This window comes from Schistosoma mansoni, chromosome 1 (assembly GCF_000237925.1).
Source record: "Schistosoma mansoni strain Puerto Rico chromosome 1, complete genome".
In the NCBI taxonomy this organism is placed as follows: domain Eukaryota; kingdom Metazoa; phylum Platyhelminthes; class Trematoda; order Strigeidida; family Schistosomatidae; genus Schistosoma; species Schistosoma mansoni.
In genome coordinates, this window is record NC_031495.1 from 10,771,969 (window position 1) to 10,794,365 (window position 22,397).

At 35.2% G+C, this 22,397-nt stretch overlaps 1 protein-coding gene across 1 annotated transcript in view; it reads left to right on the forward strand.

The window, feature by feature from the left end:
- The window catches only part of Smp_164930 (tyrosine kinase), a gene marked incomplete at its 5' end in the record, with an annotated part of 41,345 nt that overhangs the window by 16,140 nt on the left and 2,808 nt on the right, over positions 1-22,397 (forward strand). The window contains 4 exons of the mRNA XM_018793236.1: positions 1,644-2,080; positions 4,126-4,535; positions 9,601-10,141; positions 21,299-21,372. Coding sequence (XP_018647769.1) covers positions 1,644-2,080; positions 4,126-4,535; positions 9,601-10,141; positions 21,299-21,372 — 1,462 coding nt within the window. The remainder of the gene's footprint in view (positions 1-1,643; positions 2,081-4,125; positions 4,536-9,600; positions 10,142-21,298; positions 21,373-22,397) is intronic.

A 22,397-nucleotide genomic window follows, 5' to 3' on the forward strand; every position in this document is an offset into this window, starting at 1 on the left:
AAAAACATTTATATATGAAAATAAAAGGTCAAATAGACAAATGGAAGGTGGAGAGAAACAAACGTAATGAAGAAAATAATATGAAAAAAATATAGATACTCATCACACTGGATAATAACCTAATATTACCAGTTGTATACACGAGTCAATCTAAGCTAGGCTACCATTAAAAACCTGAAAGCACTGGACTGCCGTTTTGTCCTAGTACAGGACTCTTCAGCTGTGCTCATCCACGACTCCGCACGTGGGACTCGAATCCAGAACCTCCGGCCCCACTCACGAACACTTAACCTATAGACCCCTGAGCCGGGATCCAATGGTGTTAATGTCTCGTTTCAATATTACCAGGTAAGGTTTAAGGAGAGAACAAACTATTTTTGAATACATATAGGGGGTGGGTTAAATTTTCATATGGCTAAGGCTCCAATCTACTTTAATATACGCACTTCAACACTTTTGTACAGCATCACAAAAGCCGTATTAAGATCAGTCAATATTTACCATACATATTTATCAAACAGCTATAAATACAAACATACAGCTTAAGTAAATGATTTCGTTGAGAAGAAAATTTCCTTTGCTGTATTCCCCTTCTTTTTTTATTCAATAACACAATCGATTGTATTGTAATTATATATTAGTTCTTTGTAATAATATGCTTTGTAATGTATTTTATTAGAATATTTAGTGATTTTATAAAAGAAAACATTTATTGTCTTCTTGATGAAATTATTATTACTCTTGAATTTATTTATTTATTATTGAATATCTTAATGATAGCAATAATCATTTTTATCAACAACACTGATACTCATTTTATCAAAATCTTTTTTTCTATTGTTTTGTTTAACGCTTATTAGTAATATACTACTGATAGAACATCAACTCTCTTATTGGAATTTTGCACATTATGCATTTTACTACTTGTTAAATATCACTGAATAAATTTCCTAATATTGTCAAGCATCTTTTTTTCCTTTATAATAATTCCTCAGTTGATCAAATTCTGGCTAATGGAGTTTTTTTCTTTCTAAGTAACATAGATTACTTTTGAATAAAATAAGTATTATTTTTGTTATCATTTATTTCAAGCTTACATGTCAGCCCCCAAATGCCCTGGTATGGCTGAGAGTGGGGAGAGTCCGCCCTCCCTCTCGAAATACTCTCACATAGCCATGTGTAATATAGCCTCTCCCAGGGAAGTCCTACTCACTGCCTTCTCGTGGCGGGGGTGTTGTTGACGAAATTGAGAGGACGAAAAGCGAATGTCCGGCGCTTTAACCGGGTTGGTGGGTACGGAAAGTCCACCTAGAGGAGTTGGAAAGCCCTCCAGTATACTGAGGGAACAAATGGCGTATGAACCAATCGTCGGTCACCGGCTACCATGGGACTGTATCTCCTTACAATGCTCCACTGCCTTGTGGATCAGACCTTTAGGTCAAAGGCTCCGGGTGTGGCCCCCCGAGAAAATCACCTGCTTCAGTTTGGGCACCTGGGCAGTATCACAGCCCTCACACAAATCGAATGAGATTTGTGCAGCGCATATATATCTAGTGCCTCCTTGTACCAATATTTATGTTTAAATAATAATAATTAATAATAGTTTACATGTCTAAAACGTCTCATTCTTCAAATTCGTGTAGTTATCGTGACCTGTCTTCTACTCCTACTGATGAAAAATGTGATAAAATAAAAACCAAAAACCAAAACATATTCGATTGTTCAAATCACAATCTATTACCATATGATGATAATTCGTTATTATCTGGAACTTCGTTCAATGATATGGAAAATGAATCAGTATGCCGTACTATGGATTCGTATTCTTCATCTTATGGATGTCTGTTCACTAACTCATCACTTTCAAATGCACCAAATCTGGATAAATATGATGATGAAGATGATAATAATAATGAAAGAGAGGAAGATGAGCGAAGAATTCTCGATAAAACACCTAATTCAACTGTAGGACTAAATGCTTATAATGTGGAATTACAAAAATGTCCCAAATCTGAGTTAGTAAACAGTCACAGAAAGTCAGTTGCCAACTATGTTGCAAATGGCTACAATGATCATGAAGGTAAATTCCACTAATTTTTTGAATATTTTTTTATCGTCAGTGTAAGTTGATTTTATTTCATATCATTTCATTTTTCTTAGCTTTATGTTTTGAATTGTCTTCACATTTCATTTACTTTCATTAATAAACGTAATGTCCTGATGTTCTGTAAGTGATATATCTGGTACCCGAACTGTTGACACTGATTTTCTAACAACTTTTTAGTCACCCAGAAAAGTTCATTCGAGCCCTGAATAGAAAACAAAGTGTTGTTACCTTGGTATTCTAAAAGCTTCTGAATTTTTACTAAAATTATTAATTATATCCGTAATTATACAATCACGATTTGGAAAAGTTTATTCTTTTCTTCTAAAACTCCAGGGATTTTATATTAGACACTGATTGACGTATGTATTTTTAGCCATTTCCTAGTTTCAGAAGAATTCTGAGAAATTCTCAAGGGTTCTCAGTAAGTAGAACGCGTAGTCAGTATTCTCATATAAGCCACATGCTTGAAATCTGTCAGTAATCCAGTGACGATAAAAAATAAATTTTTAATGATAATTGAAAGGATATTATCAAAGTTGCATTTTTAATTTGTCTACTTCTAGAAATGTAAAGTTTTGTTCATAATAAAATTGTTGTAATGGATTGAAAGTACTCAATCTTTTCAGTTATCAATCATTTTGAGGAATTAAATAACAATATCATACACTTAACATATCATTTTAACTAGTTAATACTTAAATTCAACAAAGAAACGGATATACAAGTTTTGAATTATTTTACGAGTTGCAAATAAGCGATTCAGTTACTTGACACTCATCCACGCTGTATCGAGTTTCAAATACACTTATTTCCATCCGATAATCCAGACAGAATCACTAGTCCTCATACAATAATCATACAAACCTCAGTGGTTGACGTTTGGCGCATATGTATCTGGTGCCCTTTTGTACCAATATGTATGTGTTTAAATAAAATAAAATAAAAACAGTGGTTGACTGTAAATTAAATGAACTTATTAGTATACGGTTGTGGGATTTTTTCGAGCTTTTACTGAGATCACGAACCAATCCAAGTTAGACCACTATTGAAAACTTGGAAGAACTGGACGACCGTTTCGTCCTAGTATGGGACTCCCCAGTAGTAGACATCCACAACCCCAAAATCTTCGAGAGGTTCTGTTGGAAAACCGTGACCAGCGGAGTCCAACCGTGTTGGATGCGAGGCATTTACCCACCGAAGACAATGGAAGATGGTTGCACAATGTCGTTGATCAGTTGGAATTAGACATTAACATCGTTGGATGCCGGCTTAGCTGTCTATAGTTTAAGCGTTCGCGCTCGAGACCTTAGGTCCTGTGTTCGAGTCTCGACTTCAGGATTCTGGATGTACACTATTGAGAAGTCCCATACTAGAGTGAAACGGCCGTCTATTGCTTCCAGGTTTTCAATGGTGGCTCAACATTGATCGGTCCATGATCTCAATAAATGAAATTGGTATTTATTAGATAATGAGCAGTTAAGTAACAAAGATGGAACTTTTAGAAATATACTGCTTTAATCTACTATTATTTTAATTGCTTTTGTATAAAATATTTTGGTTTATGGTATTTTCACATTGATCTTATCGTAATATTTCATTTAACTCATCAACTGTTTATAGATCTTTCACCGTCCAAAAATTATAATTAATTAATCATACACCTATTTCTCAGTTTTACACTATAAATGATCTATTTATGAACAGTCAGTGTTTTTCTATTAACATTATGTCTCATAACTAATTCATACTATCATATGACTTTTCGAGTTCTAATAATTGGGCTTTGGAGCAGAGGAGAGTCGGCACGAACCAATAAGTGTTAGGATAACCGGGCTTTTTTGTATTGTCTATGTGTAGGGCATTATTATTATTATTATTATTATTATTATTATTATTATTATTATTATTATTATTACTAGTTCAGTGGTCCTATTAACCGCGGGAGTATATAAAAGTTGAATTCACAACCGTATTCTTTCTAGTCATCATGTTATTCTCTTTTTTTTCATTTTCTGTAGTTTGTAGTTATAATCCCATAACTATGTTGCCACCACCTCCTGGACCGGAAGAACACGAGACTATCATCTGCAAAGATGACATCAACAGCAAAAATTTTTCCGATGCTTCTGTACAATATACAAAAGTTAAAGATAATGTCAAACATTTATCTGATGAAGATAAGGATCTTAATAAATCTGACATTGGTACAATGAGTAATAATCATCAAGTTGGAAAACACAATACATCATCAATTTCCGAAAGTATAACTCCGTCGAAAAAACATTCATTTTCACTTGATAATTTATTAGATGAAGTTGCTTATATCAGTGCCAAAGATTTTGATTGCCAGCCATCAGCCCCACCTTTAATTGATCTTTACAGTCCTGTACCAGACCCGTCGGTATTTATTCCTAGATATCGTATTACGGTAAGTTTTCTTGTTCCCTTTCAATTGATATTGATAAAGTAATCATTTGGAACTTTGTTCCTTAGTTTATTTTGATTATCTGTAGTGTGAACTTGGTTGATTGTTCGACGTTGTTAGAAATAAATAAATAGAGGAGCGGACAGGAAATTCTCATCGTAATTCAAGCTATTTTGTTTTTGGTTGATTGGTTGTACCACTGTATGTAACGTAGTTGTTAATCATATTTCAGTGTCAATCCAATTTTCGATTGTTAAATATGAAAAATATCTTGTGAACCAGGGATATGAAACCGATGCTTGATCCTCTCATGTAGCGAATAAATTTTCAATTGTTAAAATAGGAGAAAAGAATCTCAATTAATAGATGATATGCAGTGATACAATATGACCGAGCGATGGCTGGTCACATGACCGAACCATTGACTTAAACCACCAATCAAACCGATTTCAAAACTCCGTCTTCTCATTGTCCCATCGAAATTTATAAAAAGGATCAACTGCTATAACTTCATTGCAGAGAAATATACATGATTATATGTCATAAGCGATTAAATGTAACCAACTTTGTAGATCATTCTCACTCTAGTTTATTAATACCTTACCTACCCATCATATCAGATTCACAATACTACCAATATTGATTTTATTATTTCAATTAATACATTGTATGGGATTATTTAAGTATTCAGAATTATCACCAAAACAACTCTCAACCAAAATGCATAATGAGGTTATAACTTGTTACATCTTGGCCAATTGGATAATACTTCCCTCTACTGTTACTCATAAATCTTCAAGTGTTTACTTCGTTGTATTTGTTAATTTGAAACTGAAGTATTGAAACAGTTCTTCATTATTTTTAGCGATATTTAAATTTCTGTATGGTCGGTATTCGACTACCATATATTTTATCCTATATCATAGACAAAATCTGAAACTCATAAATTACCAACTGTCAGTTGAAATAACATTTGTAGTATAGTGTCAGTTGCTGTGCTAGCCCGCATAGCTTACTCTAGCCTCCGGAAAAGTCAATTTATTTATTCTACTCAAGTCACATTTTGACCTTGTTAATTATTCCCTTGTCGCCCTTGATTGCTTTTATATGAACGTGTGTATGTGCACATCTTATCCTATTCATCATATGCCCGTAACTTTTTTTGTTCCGCTATAAATAATGATTGACGCCTGATTAAATAGAGTTGGCTCACACACCATCTTCACTGCGCGTCATTTCGCTTCGTCCCTCTGATTGTCTGTTCAAATCAATGAGTATACAAAATATATGTATTCAAAAACCCGACCGTTTCTGCTACCTTGACGTGGTGGTCGGGTTTGTCCATCGTGATGAACCAATCGAGGTATACTGGCTGGGACAATCGTTCCTCAAGGTCCTACCATGCCAGACAGGTCGTTTGAAGAGCGGTGAGACTAAAAGCAGCAAACCCAAGGTCCGAAGGCGAAGTCGTACTGCTGACTGTACAGAGGTGTGACGGCAGTAAAGTGTTTCCTTCAGACAATCAAGATAGCAGCGATGCTGCCTTCCCACAAAGAGTGGTGGGGTTAGAAAGCTCGACCCTAAATATACACACCTCACCTTATCCCACGGATATCCGTCCCCTTGGGTAAGGTCTCAACAAGTACGGAACTAACACGAAACTACTCACAAAAAGGTCGTGTGTGACCGACCTCAAGTAGTTGTCCCTTGGGCACTGCGGTTACCCTCTCAAGTCACTAAGACCACCTCTAATCCAATTTCCTTTACAAGTACCTCTAAAAAAACCCTTCCACGGTGTTGGAAACCGGGAAGTGATAACTGCTCTCATACTTCTAACAGCACTGAAGATCACTGTATTCATAATCAATTATTATTCCTCCTACATCGACTTTCAACACTGAACTTCCTCCTTCGGCTTCCTCCTTAAGTGTCACCATGGCCAACGATCCTAGTGCGCGAAACACTGTCCCAGGTCTACTGGAATCTCGCTCCAAACTGCACATTGGAGCCTTCAACGTACATACCCTATGTCAAATCGGTCAACAGGCCTCCTTGGCTAAGACCCTGGAATCTCGTACCATTGATGTATGCTGTGTCACCGAAACACGCATACAGGATCCTAGTGTGGTCATTCACTTGACTTCACCTCGCCAAAACGGAGTGCCGATGAGATACACCCTCCGTGAATCTGGCGACCCGATGGCTAGTTCTTGTGAACTTACAGGTGTAGGCAAAGCACTTAGTACGAAGGCAAAACAAGCACTATTAGAATGGATCGCTGTTAGTAGTCGCCTATGTGTTGTTCGGCTAGACGGCTCCGTAAGAACTTGGAAGGATAGGGACACATGTCGTTTCTACCTACGCTCCCACTGACTGCAGCCCGGATAAAGAGAAAGATAACTTTTACAGAAAGCTCTCTGAACTTCTTCATAAAGCTAAACTCTCAGACATAGTGCTCGCTGCAGGTGATTTTAATGTCCAAGTAGGTAGCTTAAACCAAGCAGAAAGACATTTAAGTGAGTATTTTAGTATCCCGGCTCAGCAAACAGATAATGGTGATCGTCTGTTGCAACTATGCTCAGATAATCGTTTAACTTTAGCAAACACTAATTTTAAGCATAAGGAGAGACATCATCTAACATGGCGACCACCTGTACCAAACCAACGATGGACTCAAATAGACCCTATTGCCATCAGTCATCGTTGGAGAGACTCTCTAGAAGATTGTCGCTCGTTCTCGAATACATGTCTAGACTCTGATCATGCTCTAATACGAGCATGGATTTGCTTGCGCCTCACTGGACGTAAAAAAACAACACTAAGAAGACCCATTGCAATTGAACTGAGGGACGAGAAAGCCAAAGGTAAGTCTCAGGAACAACTGAGTTCACATTTAGACAGGTCTGGAAACGAGATTGACCCAGTTGCTGTTTGAAAAGATAAGCGAACAACTGTGGAAACAACAGTAACACCTACTAGTAATTTAAAGCAAAGGGTTACAAAAAACTAATTGATTTCTTCTAAGTCTATTGCACTGATGGATTTTCGTAAACTCATCCCATCAGGCTCTGAACACGATGAAGAGCGAAAGCGAATCAGATCTAGGTTGACCAAAAGTTCAAAGAACGATCGTGAGCAGTGGTGGGCAACGAAAGCAAAAGAGATGGAAAAGGTAGCGGCTGTAGGCAACACCAGGCAACTCTTCAGACTAATAAAAGAAACCGGAATTAATAAGTCAAGTGTAAGTGAGACAATTTCGGAAAAAGACGGAACCCTTATCTTCTCTCAGCCCAGACGTTTAGAACGATGAGCGGAACACTTTAAGGAGCAGTTCAGCTGGCCTTCAGCTACTGCACAACTACCGATTATTCCCAGACAGTCTGAATGGAACATCGAAGTAGGTAACCCGACTGTAGCTGAAGTTCAAAAGGCTATAGCTAATCTGAAACGAGGAAGAGCATCTGGTCCAAATGGATTGGCTCCAGAGGTCTTTAAATATGGTGGTCCAATTTTAGCGATTAGGTTGACTAATATTCTGGCTAAAATCTGGTAGTTGGACGTAATCCCATCTGACTGGTCACAATCACTTATTGTCCCAATTTATAAGAAGGGGTTAAAATCATCCTGTGATAACCATATAGTTGATTAGTTTAACTAATATAGCATCTTAAATACTAGTCTCAATAATTATCGGATGCCTAACTAAGACTCGTGAACTGCAAACACTAGAAAATCAGTCTGGCTTCAGACCTGGTCGTGGCTGTATCGACCACATATTCACTATCCGTCAGGTTTTAGAGCTCATACATGCTTATAGACGTCCGATAATGGTGGCTATTCTTGACTTGAAAGCAGCATTTGACTATGTAGACCAAGAGGTTCTGTGGCAGTGTCTGTCATTGAAAGGTGTACCTCAGGGGTACATAAATCTTGTGAAGGCTCTTCACTCGAACGGTACCAGTCAAATGGGAGTTTATGGCGAACTGTCATCTGATTTTACAACCTCAAGTGGTATTAGGGAATGATGGTAAATCAGTTGATGAGGTTGTGAATCTTCATCGACTGAGATGATTGGGCCAAGTGTTACGTATGCCTGAACATCGATTACCACGACGCGCAATGCTAACTGGTGTTGGGGATGGTTGGAAGAGAGTTAGGGACTGCCAAACCAAAAAGTGGCATCAGAGCTTGAAGTCACTAGCTTCTAATCTGAGCCATGTTGGTAGATGCAGACTACTTGGTTGGGGTCTGTGTGACTATCGTAACCAATGGTTGGAGACTCTGTGTGACATGGGTCAGAATCGATCACAATGACATAGGTGTGTACACTCTCTGTCTTCCCTTAAACTGTGAGATTAAAGTTACTTTATATGTTTCTTTCTACGAACTATTTATTTCTTCCTGTATTATATCCTTATATTCAATCTTTCTTTTATATCTTATTACCATTGAAGTAACTGCTTCTATGAATTTGTTGTTCATCTTGTTATGTTACTGATGAGGTGTGGGAACTTGAACCGATGCATATATGTGTCTGGTCCTACGTTGTAGCTGACTGACTGTATTCAAAAATCCATTCTCGTATTTTGCTTATTTAATCTCGTTATTTTCTAACGCGAGTTATGTCGATGATTATACATGAGAATTGTCAGGATGGATATTTCGACAGAAATCATTCAATAATAATCAGTCATGCGATATTACTGTAGTCAGATATCGGTCCACTAAAGTAGCTCTATTACATTCCATGTCATCAAGGCCTTTCAGTGGTTTTCATTACTTTCTTCGTAACAATGGTGATAAAACCAGTATTTAACGTTAGTATAAATTTTACAAATTTAATGGAAACAAGATCTTAATTTTTTATTTCAATTTATTGAAATATAAGTTGCTTTTGTAAATAAATCTCTATGAACATATAGGTTAACGGGTAATCAGTCTCCAGTTTGTAAGTAACTAAGGAAACATTCCCAATACTTTAACATATATATTATTGTGTTAATTTTTCTTGCTTCTATTTCATTTGCACTTAACTCTGTTAATTACCTATTTTTGTTTTATTGTTTAGATTCCTACTGCCCCAATCTATACTCCATCGATCATTAAACCTACTCCTAATTCTTCTGTATTTATTCCTAGAACTGTATCCCCACCTAACATCAATTATTTGTCAAATCCATTTTTACAAATGAATTATAATGTTTCATCACAGCTCAATTATAACACTCAAAATCGATATTTTTATGATCCTTTTCATCCCCAAATTAACATGCAAAGACCATACTGTACATCTTTCCCTTTTCCTTCATCGAATTTCAATATTAATCAATCAACAAAACAAACAAATTCAGCTAATTTTTCTGATAATCCATTTAATTCAAACAATTTAAAAATTCAACAACATTCCCAGTGCATCAATAAAATTGATACCACTGTTAATAATTTAAACCATGAAACCAAATTAGACGTTTTAGATATGGTGTTCGATAACAACAGTAATAATAATATCTCATATCAAACACCGGCTACTAGTAGTCCAGTATTTTCAACTAAACAAAAAGTTCATCATTGTACTACTAGATTAGAAAATGAGTTACTTGTTAGATCATGTGAGTGTATTCGTATTTTCTGTCATTTCGCAAATACTTTTTTTCTATCATGAGAAAAAGTATCATTTTTTATTGGATTTCCGTAAAATCACGTAATATCCTTCTAAGCTTAAACAATTCGCTAACTTTCGAGTTTAATTATTCGTTAGATTTGTGTGTGATTAACGGAAATTCTTTTTATTTTCGTAATTCGTTCTTTTTTTTGATCGGTTTCTTTCTTTATATTTAAAAATACTTCAGATATACTCAACTTTTATCCATAGTACATATATATATATATATATATATCACTTGGCATACATGCAGGTATACATACCCTGTGAACAAATATACGTTACATGCACAGCGGTAACACATAAATTTTACCCCACGCATCCTACAGCATATACATAGGTATATTCACCCACCTGGGAAGGTAGATGTTCACCACTCACAAAGAAAATACATTTGCTACACCAGACTAACTCTTGTACATTATGTGCACATCATTCACACCATGGCTACCGCCCCATAAACATTCAGGTGAGGTTATTGGTCGCCTCACCCTTGTATTTGCTACCACCTCCTCTTATTATGTCTTCGACTTGATTTTATTAGGCATCGGGCAGACATTTTTGCGGCTCAACGTTTCCTTCGTACGACACCTCATGCGTACCTTTTACAAATACCTATATACTTGAACTACATAGGTCCTAGAACTTTTGCAATTCTCATACATAAGCATACACATCGGGTAGTCCAAACGGTGAACCGAGCCCCGAGTATAGAACCCAGGATTGATCAAATACTACAGAGTTGGTAATCGGTCCGATCTCTGAGACTGCCTAAGTTGGCTAGCAGGATTGCTCCCACCATCCAGCAGCGCCATGAGAAGGCCTTAGGTCGTATTTGCTGCCATGTATATAAAAACTTGAATCACTAGTATTTATTACCTATTCTAATAATTTCGGGTTTTTGCTTGGCTTAAATTTATATATATTCATGTTAGCAGAATAACATGTACGGTAGATGTACAAAATTACAATAAAGATTAAGTAATTCTACTTTGAACTGTCGAATCATCATTGATGAAAGACTTATAAATAATGATAAAACACAGATGTAAATTAACATTTCAAGCATTAAGTGTGGTATATTTTTCTTTGGCACTCATATTAAATTTGATTCTGGCAAATAGAATAATAAAAAACGTGAATTATTTTAACAATTATATTAATTAAAATATACCCATATTGTCATAAAAGAAACTCTTATTCCGAAAAGGAATATTTTTCAAAGAATCAAAAATTTTTTTTAGAATTTCATTAGTTCCTTTATGAAATTCCATTGAATAATTTTAAATTAACAATTAATTATTGAAGGAGAATATTTATAAAACATGAGGATTATATTATCAATAGAGTGAACAGAATAACAGTGTGTATCGTTAAGTTGGGTTGAATATATGTAATTCATCATCTAAAGATCGTGATAGAAGCAAGCTTTGTGATATACTAATAATACTTCACTTTTTTTACTGTTATTTGCGCCTGTTACCCCAAATGGAGCATAGGCCGCCGACCAGCATTCTCCAGCTCACTCTATCGTGGGCCTTCCTTTCTAGCTCTATCCAATTGTTGTTCATTCTTCTCATGTCTGTCTCCATTTGTCGGCGTAATGTGTTCTTTCGTCTTCCTCCTCCCCTTTGCTCGTGGGGATTCCATGTGAGGGCTTGCCTTGTGATGCAGTTGGGTGCTTTCCTCAATATGTGTCCTATGCACTTCCAGCTCTTCTTCCTGATCTCTTCTTCCGCTGGAATCTTATTGTTCTCTCCTATAGTAGGTTGTTGCTGATAGTGTTTGGCCAACGGGTCTGAAGTATTTTGCGTAGACAACTGTTAATAAACTTGTATCTTCTGGATGATGGCTTTCGTAGTTCTCCAGGTTTCCACCCCATACAGTAGTAATGTCTCGACATTTGTATTGAAAATTCTGATTTTGGTGTTGGTTGACAGACAGTTGTTTTGAGTTCCAGATGTTCTTCAATTGTAGATATGCTGCTCTTGCTTTGCCGATCCTTGCCCTCACATCTGCATCTGATCCACCGTGTTCATAAATGATGCTGCCCAGATATGTAAAGGTTTCCACATCCTCCAAAGCTTCTTCGTCAAATATGATTTGATTGGTGCATGTTGTGTTGTATCGGAGAGTCTTGGTTTTCCCTTTGTGTATGTTGAGACCTACTGCTACACTGGTCGTCTTCTCCTGCATTTGTTGTTGCGTGTGCGATAGAAGAGCCAGTTCATCTGCGAAGTCTAGGTCATCCAGCTGCATCCTAGCTGTCCATTGTATCCTGTGCTTCCCCCCAGATATTGGCGTCTTCATAATTCAGTCGATCACCAGGAGAAAGAGAAAGGTTGAGAGTAAGCAACCTTGCCTGACACCTGTCTTTACCTCAAATGAGTCGGCGAGTTGTCCTCCATGCACGATTTTGCAGTTTAATCCATCATAAGAATTCCGTATGATATTGACTACCTTCTCAGGCACGTCGTAGTGTCGAAGAAGCCTCCATAGTGTTGTCCTGTCCACACTATCAAATGCTTTCTCGTAGTCAGTGAAGTTGATGTAGATTGGTGAATTCCATTCAATTGATTGTTCCACAATGATCCGTAGTGTTGCGATTTGGTCTGTACACGATCGACCCTTACGAAATCTAGCTTGTTGTTCTCGAAGTTGGGCGTCTACAGAGTCCTTCATTCTGTTTAACAATACCCTTTTGAAGACTTTTCCTGGTATTGAGAGAAGAGTGATGTCTCTGTAGTTGTAGCACTTGCTGATATCGCCTTTCTTTGGTATCTTGATCAGAAGTCCTTCTTTTCAGTCTGTTGGTACTTGTTCTTCATCCCAAATCTTACTGAAGAGAGTGTGGAGTATCTCTGCAGTTGCTGCTACATCTGCTTTCAGTGCCTCTGCCGGGATGTTGTCTGGTCCCGCTGCTTTGCCGCTCTTGATTTGTCTGACGGCCATGCTGATCTCTTCAATTGTTGATGGGCCAACAACGATTGGGAAGTCTGTGGGTGCTGCTTCAATGCTGGGTGGATTCAGTGTAGCTGGTCGATTCAAGAGTTCTTTGAAGTGTTCTACCCACCTGTCCCGTTGTTCTTCAATGTAGGTGGTTACCTTTCCTTCCTTGCTTTTCACTGGTCGTTCTGGTTTGCGATAATTTCCAGCGAGTTCCTTTGTTGTGTCATACAATTGTCTCACGCTTCCTTCTCTTACAGCCTTTTCCGTCGTCATTGCTAGATCTTCCACATATCTACGTTTTTCAGTTCTGATGCTCCTCTTCACTTGCTTGTTTGCTTCTGTGTATTCGGCTTGTGCCTTGGCTTTTTCTGCTCTTGTTCAGCTGGTGTTGATTGCCGCCTTCTTGTTCCTCTCTAGAATCTTATCCAGTGTATCAACAGTGATCCATTCCTTGTGATGGTGCTTCTTTTGGCCCAGAACCTCATGACGTATTGAAGTGATTGCCTCCTTGATACCTTCACAGTTGTTCTCCATGGTAGTTCCCTCTCCATTGAGTTGATCGTGAAAGGTCGTATTGAAGTTTTGTGATGTTTTCCGCCCCGTTGTTCAGTGCTTCTTAAGTTTTACTTTCATCTTGGCGACCAGCCAGTGATGATCTGAGGTTATATCAGTTTTCTCTTGGTTCTCACGTCCTCTATCGTCCTTCTGAACTTTTTGTTGATGCAGATATGGTCAATTTGGTTCTGTATAGTACGATCCGGTGAAGTCCATGTGGCTTTATGTATGTGTTTATGTGGGAATATGATGCCGCCTATGACCAGTTTGTTTGCGAATCTCTCATTTTCGTCCCTTCCTCCTAGTTCATGTCGTCTCATGATGCCTTCGTATCCGGTGTCGTCCATTCCAACCTTGGCATTTAGGTCTCCCATCAGAATGGTCAGGTCCTTTGTTGGGCATTTCTCGACGATTGACTGTAGCCTACCATATAATTAATCTTTAGCGTCTTCCTCGTAGTCGTTGGTAGGCGCATAGTATTGGATAACATTCATTCTAATGTCCTGTTTCTTTGTTTTGAAGGAGGCTTTGATGATACTGGGTCCATGAGATTCCCATCCAATAAGTGCATTTTGTGCTTTTCTGGACAGCATCAATGCAACTCCTTGTGTATGTGGGGCACTTTTTTCTTCATGACCGGAGTATAACAGAAGTTCCCCTGAAGATAGTCGTTGTTATCCAACCTGAGTCCAATATGTTTCACTGATTCCAAGCACCTCCAGGTTGTATTTCCTCATTTCTGCAGCAATTTGGAAGACTCTTCCGGTCTCCCACATTGTACGGACGTTCCATGTACCTATAAAAATTGCCACTCTGGTTATCAGAAGGGGCATCAGTGTCGTGACTTCTAAAGGAACTTGGCTTTCACCATGAGGCATCATTACGGGACAGAGTTTAAATGGTTTGAATAATTTTTTCTGGTTAGCGTTTTTTTAACGAGTTGGTTTTCTACGGGATGGGGTCGCTGACCCCATGCCCGATCCTCCTCCTCTATCCGGGCTTGGGACCGGCAGTAGCCTCCGGAGGAGCTACAGGCGGAGTTAATGTATTATATTACAAACAACTATCGTTTCAGAAGCTCAATAGAGAGTTTCAGTATTATGAACTATTGGGTTTGAAGGTAAATTCTAAATGCAATAACCGATTTTTACTGTTTATTAATTTCTCAACTATTATGAAATAATCGTTAATATTCACTTTTTGTATTCGTAATTATGCTAATTAAGTATTATTTAAAAATATGTTTTTCATATGCAAGTGTAACCAGTTTACTTAACATTCAATAATTAGTCTCCTTTTTTTCATTTTTAGTTATTGTTATTGTTCTTTTCGTGTCTTCTTAGGTCCTCTTACTAACTCATCAGAAACAATGAAATCAAATCCTAGCTCTTTTAATCCAACAAATGATAAATTCATTAGTTCTGTTACGGTAAGCTTAATATATTGTGAAATAATTTTGTTGATTACTGTTGTAAGAAAATTTAATAATTTGACAGCATATGTATATTTAAACTTTACATTATGGTTGTTAGTAAATGATCACACTGTTTTGGATTATCCATTCGATGCACAGTGGTAGCTATTTTTGATTGGAAAAAAGCCAAGAGCAGCCAAACTAATAGGAGTTATCTGTCTATGAACTAATCGACTTTTGGACTGAGTCATGTTGGCAGGTTCAGATTACCTGATTGTGGTCCGCGTGATTATCATAATCAATAGTTAGAAGAGACGTTGCGTAATCATACGATAATTTACATTTCTATCTTTCATCGACTGGTAATATTGAGCAACCATCATTCATTCCCATTAGTGTGATAGTTATCAGTTCGTTATATAAACTATAAATATCATTATTTCTAGGCTGACTATCATTTTGCAACTGTTTTATTTCCATCTCTGTATTTACTTATATTTCATTCTGCTGTACCTATATACTTGTATTTATTTTGCTTAAATAAAATTCCAAAATCAGATTCGTTAAATGTCTGTAGTCGCGTAAGTTATTTGCTGTTTATTGACATACACATACAACTATAATTAATGATTATATAATCATATTTTTTGTGCTTTTAACTGGTGTTCTTATTTTTACGTACCACCCCCCCATAAGTATTTCTCATCAATAATATTTCCGATTATTTATTAAGAAAAATAATAATCACTTAATTCTATATTAATAAATAGCTAACTATCCAATAATAATTGTAGTTGCTTAGTTAACTTTACTATTTTAGTTTGTGTAAATACTGTTTATTAATTCTGCTATCTTTGATTTTTATCTGTTATCAATTTTATGAAATGATTCACTTTGCTTTTTTGTGTCATCAGTTCTTTATTTTTTGTTATATCGGAATGAAGATTAAAGGGACGGTAAATTTCAGGACTAATTTATGAACTATCATTATTTATATATAATTATTCAGTAACTAGATTACTATATATTCGTATCCCTTTTATCATAAGCTTTCACTATATGATTTACTATTCTTAATCTGTTGCCAGTTTATTATTTACAGTCTCCCGTGCTCACAGCCACTTTGTTGGCTTGATCGTATGTAGTTGTTAATTTTCATTTTATGGTATGATATACCTGTGTATAAATTATGAATTTACGAAATATAATATTTGTAAAGTGAAGACTGACTACTGTGTTTAGGACTCAATGACCAGGGTAGGGAGAAAAGCTACTGAATAGAGGATTGATAAGAGCCCAGAGTCGGAATTTTTCAACTGTTTTTATCACATGATATTAGACAGCAGCCATAAGTCAACAGTTTTCATTTTTATTCAAGATACATTTATTTAAAAAAGTTTTGAATTGTATTGCTATTGTAATTTTTACGTGAAATTTTTAAGTTCGTGTCATACTCAACTTTGTTCATCATAAAAGAAACACAGTCGAATGTTAGTCTCATCATGTGTATATTATTACATAACTAAATATCAACGTCTTAACATTGTATTCAAAATTACTTGTTATACTTAACTAACGTTGAACAGTTATATCAACTGTAAGCAAAGATGGATAGTGGCTAGCAGTGGAATCCAGGACGCGCGTTTCGTTCTATTTGGGACTCGTCAGATGGATGTGCCTCAATCTCAGAGTTGATGTTCACTCTGGGACCCCATTGCATAAGCAAGTGGCTATCAGGACTCAGTAGCTGAGTGGATAACGCGATGGAGATTGGAGCGAAAGGTACTGGGTTCGAGTCTCAGAGTAAACATCAACTCTGAGATGCAGGTACATCCGGCTGACGAGTCCCAAATAGGACGAAACGCGCTTCCTGGATTCCACTGCTAGCCACTATTCATCTTTACTTGCAATGCTTGTGAATTTAGGCCATATCGAGGCAATATGCACATATGCCAATTAGAAACTGACCAGTTGCAGTCCTAAACATCAATGGTAAGATTCAAACAAACAATACTGAACTATATCAACTGTTAACCCTCAATAATTTTATGTTACTTAATAAATTAAATTCTAGTTGATTTGATAAATTCAAATATGAACTACTTAATATTATGACATAATATTATGTTATTAATGTATTATTATCATTATGCAAAAGTAAAATATGATCATTTATAACACTGTGAATGCTTCCCAAAGTCTTTATTCCCTACAGGACTCCCTTACAATATAATTCGAAGATTATTTAGATAACTAGATAGTTCATGGTTACTAACAGTTTGGTTACCTATCTTCAAACTGTTCAGGCTATATATATATATATATATATATATATATATATATATATATAACATAATTTACTAAACTGGTTCTTGTTCTCATTTGTAGTGTGAGCGAAATAACCTGACTTTTTCTCTCATGCTGTGTATAACGTTGGTGGAAAATTTGATGGGGTTGCTTTTTAATTTATATCATCAAAATCTATTTAGTGTAACTTGCTTTCAGTTTTCAAACTAAAACTATCACACCGAACTGTGTGTATTGTTTGCTATCTTTTGTTTTCATTTCATAACAATGATTTACAATCTATACTTATTACAGTATGAGTTAGATTTTAGACTGGGTGAGTGTTGTTGAGGCTTTCGAATGTACATTGCACTTTTATTCTTGTGTTTTTTATTCGTTACCGTTTTCGATCCAGATCACTATTTCTTTACCCAAGTATGATTTAATTTTTTGATTTCTACTAATATATAAAAATCTTGTGTTTGTATAATATTGATTTGATTGGAATATCTTACTTTTTCACCAATTTGTTGTTTATGTACATGTGTGCTAAGTAATTGCTTGATTTTTTGTGCTTCAACTCTTAAACACTGATTCTAGTCCACATAAGTCTCCTATTTTTAAACCTCAATCGTATAACAGGCGGAAAACATAAAACTAGCCTTACTTCATATGTCCCAATATGTACAGAAAAAATGAAGCATTTATAAGTTCCCGAGTAATCTTGATATTTTAGGCAAAGTTGTTGTAATCCTTGACATATTCAGTAATCTTCCGATCAGGATCAAGAAAAACATTACAACTCATTCCCTAGATTCCTTATGTAAGCTTCCAAAATGTCCTTATTGGTCAAAATTTTATCTGGATTTTCCCTGAATTTAAATGTTATTCAATCAGAAATGTATGTATGTTTTAACCACTTTATTGATTGATTGAATTTCTGATAGATGGGACACTAATTAATTAGTGTAACAAGATATTATGACGTGTTAAGTCATAACTGTTTATGAAAATCGACTTAGTATGTTTCTTCATAGTTCACAAATTGAAATGCTATCAAAATTAATAAACACTCGTGTTGTTACTTATTTACTTATGCATCGAAGTAATTAGTAACTAAATAGTAAATATATAAATGAATCAATATATGAACCATTGAACATCTAAATAGAATTAAGAATTTCGAAAATGAGTCAAGTTTGTGTTCATTATTATACACTTTTTGACAGGCCATAGGACATAACACACTATGCATTGAAAATAATTAGTTACATCTAACCCCGGTCATTCGTTTACGATTCGGTGACATTTTCTACTATTTTCTAGTTTTATTTAAAATTAGTGTAACGTATGGTTTTTCCGTGACAAAATTTAAGCTTTTTTATCTGTAAGTCATAGCACATATCAGTACAGTGCAGTAAAATAAAAATAGACAGGCAAAAAGCGGTAATGTAAGTGTGAGTAACGGTGAATTATGATTGAATTATGAAATATTAACAAAGATTATAATCTTTTCAAACTTATTATTATTACTGCTACAAAATGCATCCTTCTTATTAGCATTGTGCGTTACTACTGGTCTTGTAGATTATTATAAAGATAACTATTCATTAAAAACAAACTGTGAGTTAGAATTTACATATAGATTATTATCTCTATTTATCAATGATTAATACATGTTCGAGAAATCAAGTTACTTGGAGATTGTGCTTATTTTTAGAATATTATTATTGTGAGATCATCATACTATTTGATTTGTTTTTCTTGTTTTATTTCTGTCTAGGTTTCTGTCCCAGAAAACAATATAACTCCAGGTAGATATATTTATATTTTATTTATTAGTATAAACTTTTGATATGTATCCATCATATTTTTCATATATACCACCTTTTGGATTATTTACTTATTGTAATTTGGTTCTATTTTTTCTTAATTTTGATTGACTTAGATATTTGGCAGTTTAAAGAGATCCCCATAGAATATTCAAAAATGAACAATATTTGAGAGAACAATTGTTTTTTCAATAACTTCATCATCAGGCTCTACAGTTATAAATCCCCATAATTATTGTGATATTTTACAAAGGCCAAAATGAGGCATGTATTAATGAATTTGACAATGTTATATGTTGAAAATGGTGAACGTTTGCATCTGTTACGACGTATGTACTTCAAAATTGTGTAATTTGTAAATTAGAAAGGTCATTTAATAAAGGTCAAAATGATTTGCAGTAAAGTGTCAAGTCATAATCAGTATAATAGTAATATAGGAAAAATGAACATGCAAAAAATAGTGTGAATAAAATGCATAGTAGGAGAATTTCATTTTACATTAGAAGGGGTTTTTGTGGATATTTCATTATTTTCATAGTTGAAATCATGAGTCAATTGAAGCTAGACCACCATAGAAAACCTGGAAGCACTGGACGGCCATTTCGTCCCATTATGGGACTCTTCAGCAGTGCGTATCCACGACACCGCCTCGCGAGGTTCGAATCCAGGACCTACCAGCTTCGCGCCAGAGCACTTAACCGATAGACCACTGAGACGGCATCCAACGGTGTTAATGTATTAATTAATACATACCTCATTTCGGCCTTTGTAAAATATCATAATCATGGACTAGATATTTGTTTTGAATATCAATTAAAAAGTGGAATGACTTGAGATTCATAGTTGAAATAGTGATATTTACACTGATTACTAACAGAATAACAGAAAAACCCATACCTCTCAACTTTTTGTAGTTGTTTTTTTCACAATCTATGCTCTATCAACTTACAGATTTTATTATTACTCAAGTTTAATGGTCATCATCGAAAAATATGGTATCAATCTTATGAATTATGTTTCATCTAAATTCAACCAAATTTTTGCTATCAACTCAGTCAATCTTTCTATGGTTTCCATATCGTACAATTTTTTATATCTTAAATGCACAAGAATATTCGGATCGGTGAGACTATAATTTATGGATGACTCTAAAGTGACACTGAGAATGTCCACATACTAATTAGGACTAAATGAGAGTTATAAATCAATGCGAAGAATTAGAATATGATTTACAGTTGATGGTTAGAGTTAGGAGCTGATGTCACGAATTGACATCAGCTAAAATGCCAAAACACTATTTAGCCAAAGATTAGGTTTATTTATATATATCTGTATAGTTTCTGTTGTATGTAGTAGATTTTTGAAATCTTGAGACTATTTCTGTGGATAACTTTGAAAGCTGAATTCTTATCAACTTGGTCACCAGTATCAACTAAATATTCCAGACTAGAGCTTCTAATTGTTTTCTTGGAACAACGAGGTACTAAGAACTACGTTGCATGAAACATAATGACAATCTTGTGGATAAATAAGACTGAAAATCACACGATGTCAATAAGAATACTGAAGTATAGAGTTTTAATAACCTACATCCAAACAGATTTCATTTCTTACAAAAACACTGCTTTCCGCTTATAGAAAACTCAAAAAAAGACTACAACAAAATCTTCAAAGATTTCTATACAAGTTCATTTCTGATAACATATCAAACTACTGGACTACATTCAAAGAGTTATCCTTAGCTAACAGATCATAATCCAAAAGAACTATCCTTTATTCCATTAAGACGTATCATAAAAATTTCTGTAATGAATTAATACAGTGCAAATCCTTACACTTTCATGAAAACTATTAATTGTTTGTCGATAATTATTACTCTAAACATATTCCATGTCATGGTCTCTGGATACGGTACCATTATAGAGATGATAGTTTATTTCTCAGTTATTTCATTAATCTTATGCTTTATAAGAAAATCTGGGTAGTTTAATCTACATTGTACTTTCTTTTGTTCAATATAACTTGGTCATTTGTTTTCTTATACGCTTTTCTTTTTTTTTAAAAAAAGGTGTAATTCCTCAACATCAAGTAAATGAAAATCAACATGATCTTTTTAATTCTTCAGATAGTTTTAATGATGAGGTAAGTTCCAAAAAAATTTTTTTCTTGGAAAATTTATTTTGATATTAATTTATTGATTTTAAAACTTCTTACTCTTATTGATTGTATATTTACTATCAGTTAGTGTAATCTTATTATTAAAATAGTCCGTTAGTTTCTTTTTGGTGTATATATGTGCGTGTGTGTAATTATGAATATTTTCATAGTTGAAATCACGAGTCAATTGAAGCTAGACCACCATAGAAAACCTGGAAGCACTGGACGGCCATTTCGTCCCATTATGGGACTCCTCAGTAGTACGCATCCACGATCCCGCACTCGCAAGATTCGAACCCAGGACCTACCAGTCTTGCGCCGGAGTACTTAACCGATAGACCACTGAGCTGGCCGGCATCCAACGGTGTTAATGTCTAACTTCAACCAATCCACGATGTTTGAGCAACCGTTCACCAATTGTCTTCAGTGAGTTGATATCTCTACAACAGACTTGGTTGAACTCCACTCATGATTTCAACTATGAAAATACTAAATTCTCCACAAAACCTCTTCTGATCTATAATTATGAATATACTTGAGATGAATAAAACATCATCTACTATTATCAAATTATTCTTTTTGAATATTCTCTGGTAACAAGAATTACTATCAAAAGGGGTTTTCTGGAGATTTAGTATTTTCATAGTTGAAAGCGTGAGTCAATTGAAGCTAGACCACAATAGAACGAAACGGCCGTCCAGTGCTTCCAAGTTTTCCCTGGTGATCTAGCTTCAATTAACTCATGCTTTCAACTATGAAAAAAGAATTACTTCAATTCCATCATTTATTACTTCTTAAAGTTCTATGTTCATTTTGACTGAAAAATTTTTTTCTAATCAGAATAATATGGTGTGAATATTTGTTGTTTATATAATCTAAAATAAAAACTAAAATTATTTTAAATAGGAATAATATGTTTGTAAAATCTCAGCGAATGAATTTTAATTAAATCCAACGTTTCGCCTGGCAATCTGGTCCAAGCTTTTTCAAGGAATTATAATCAAACATCA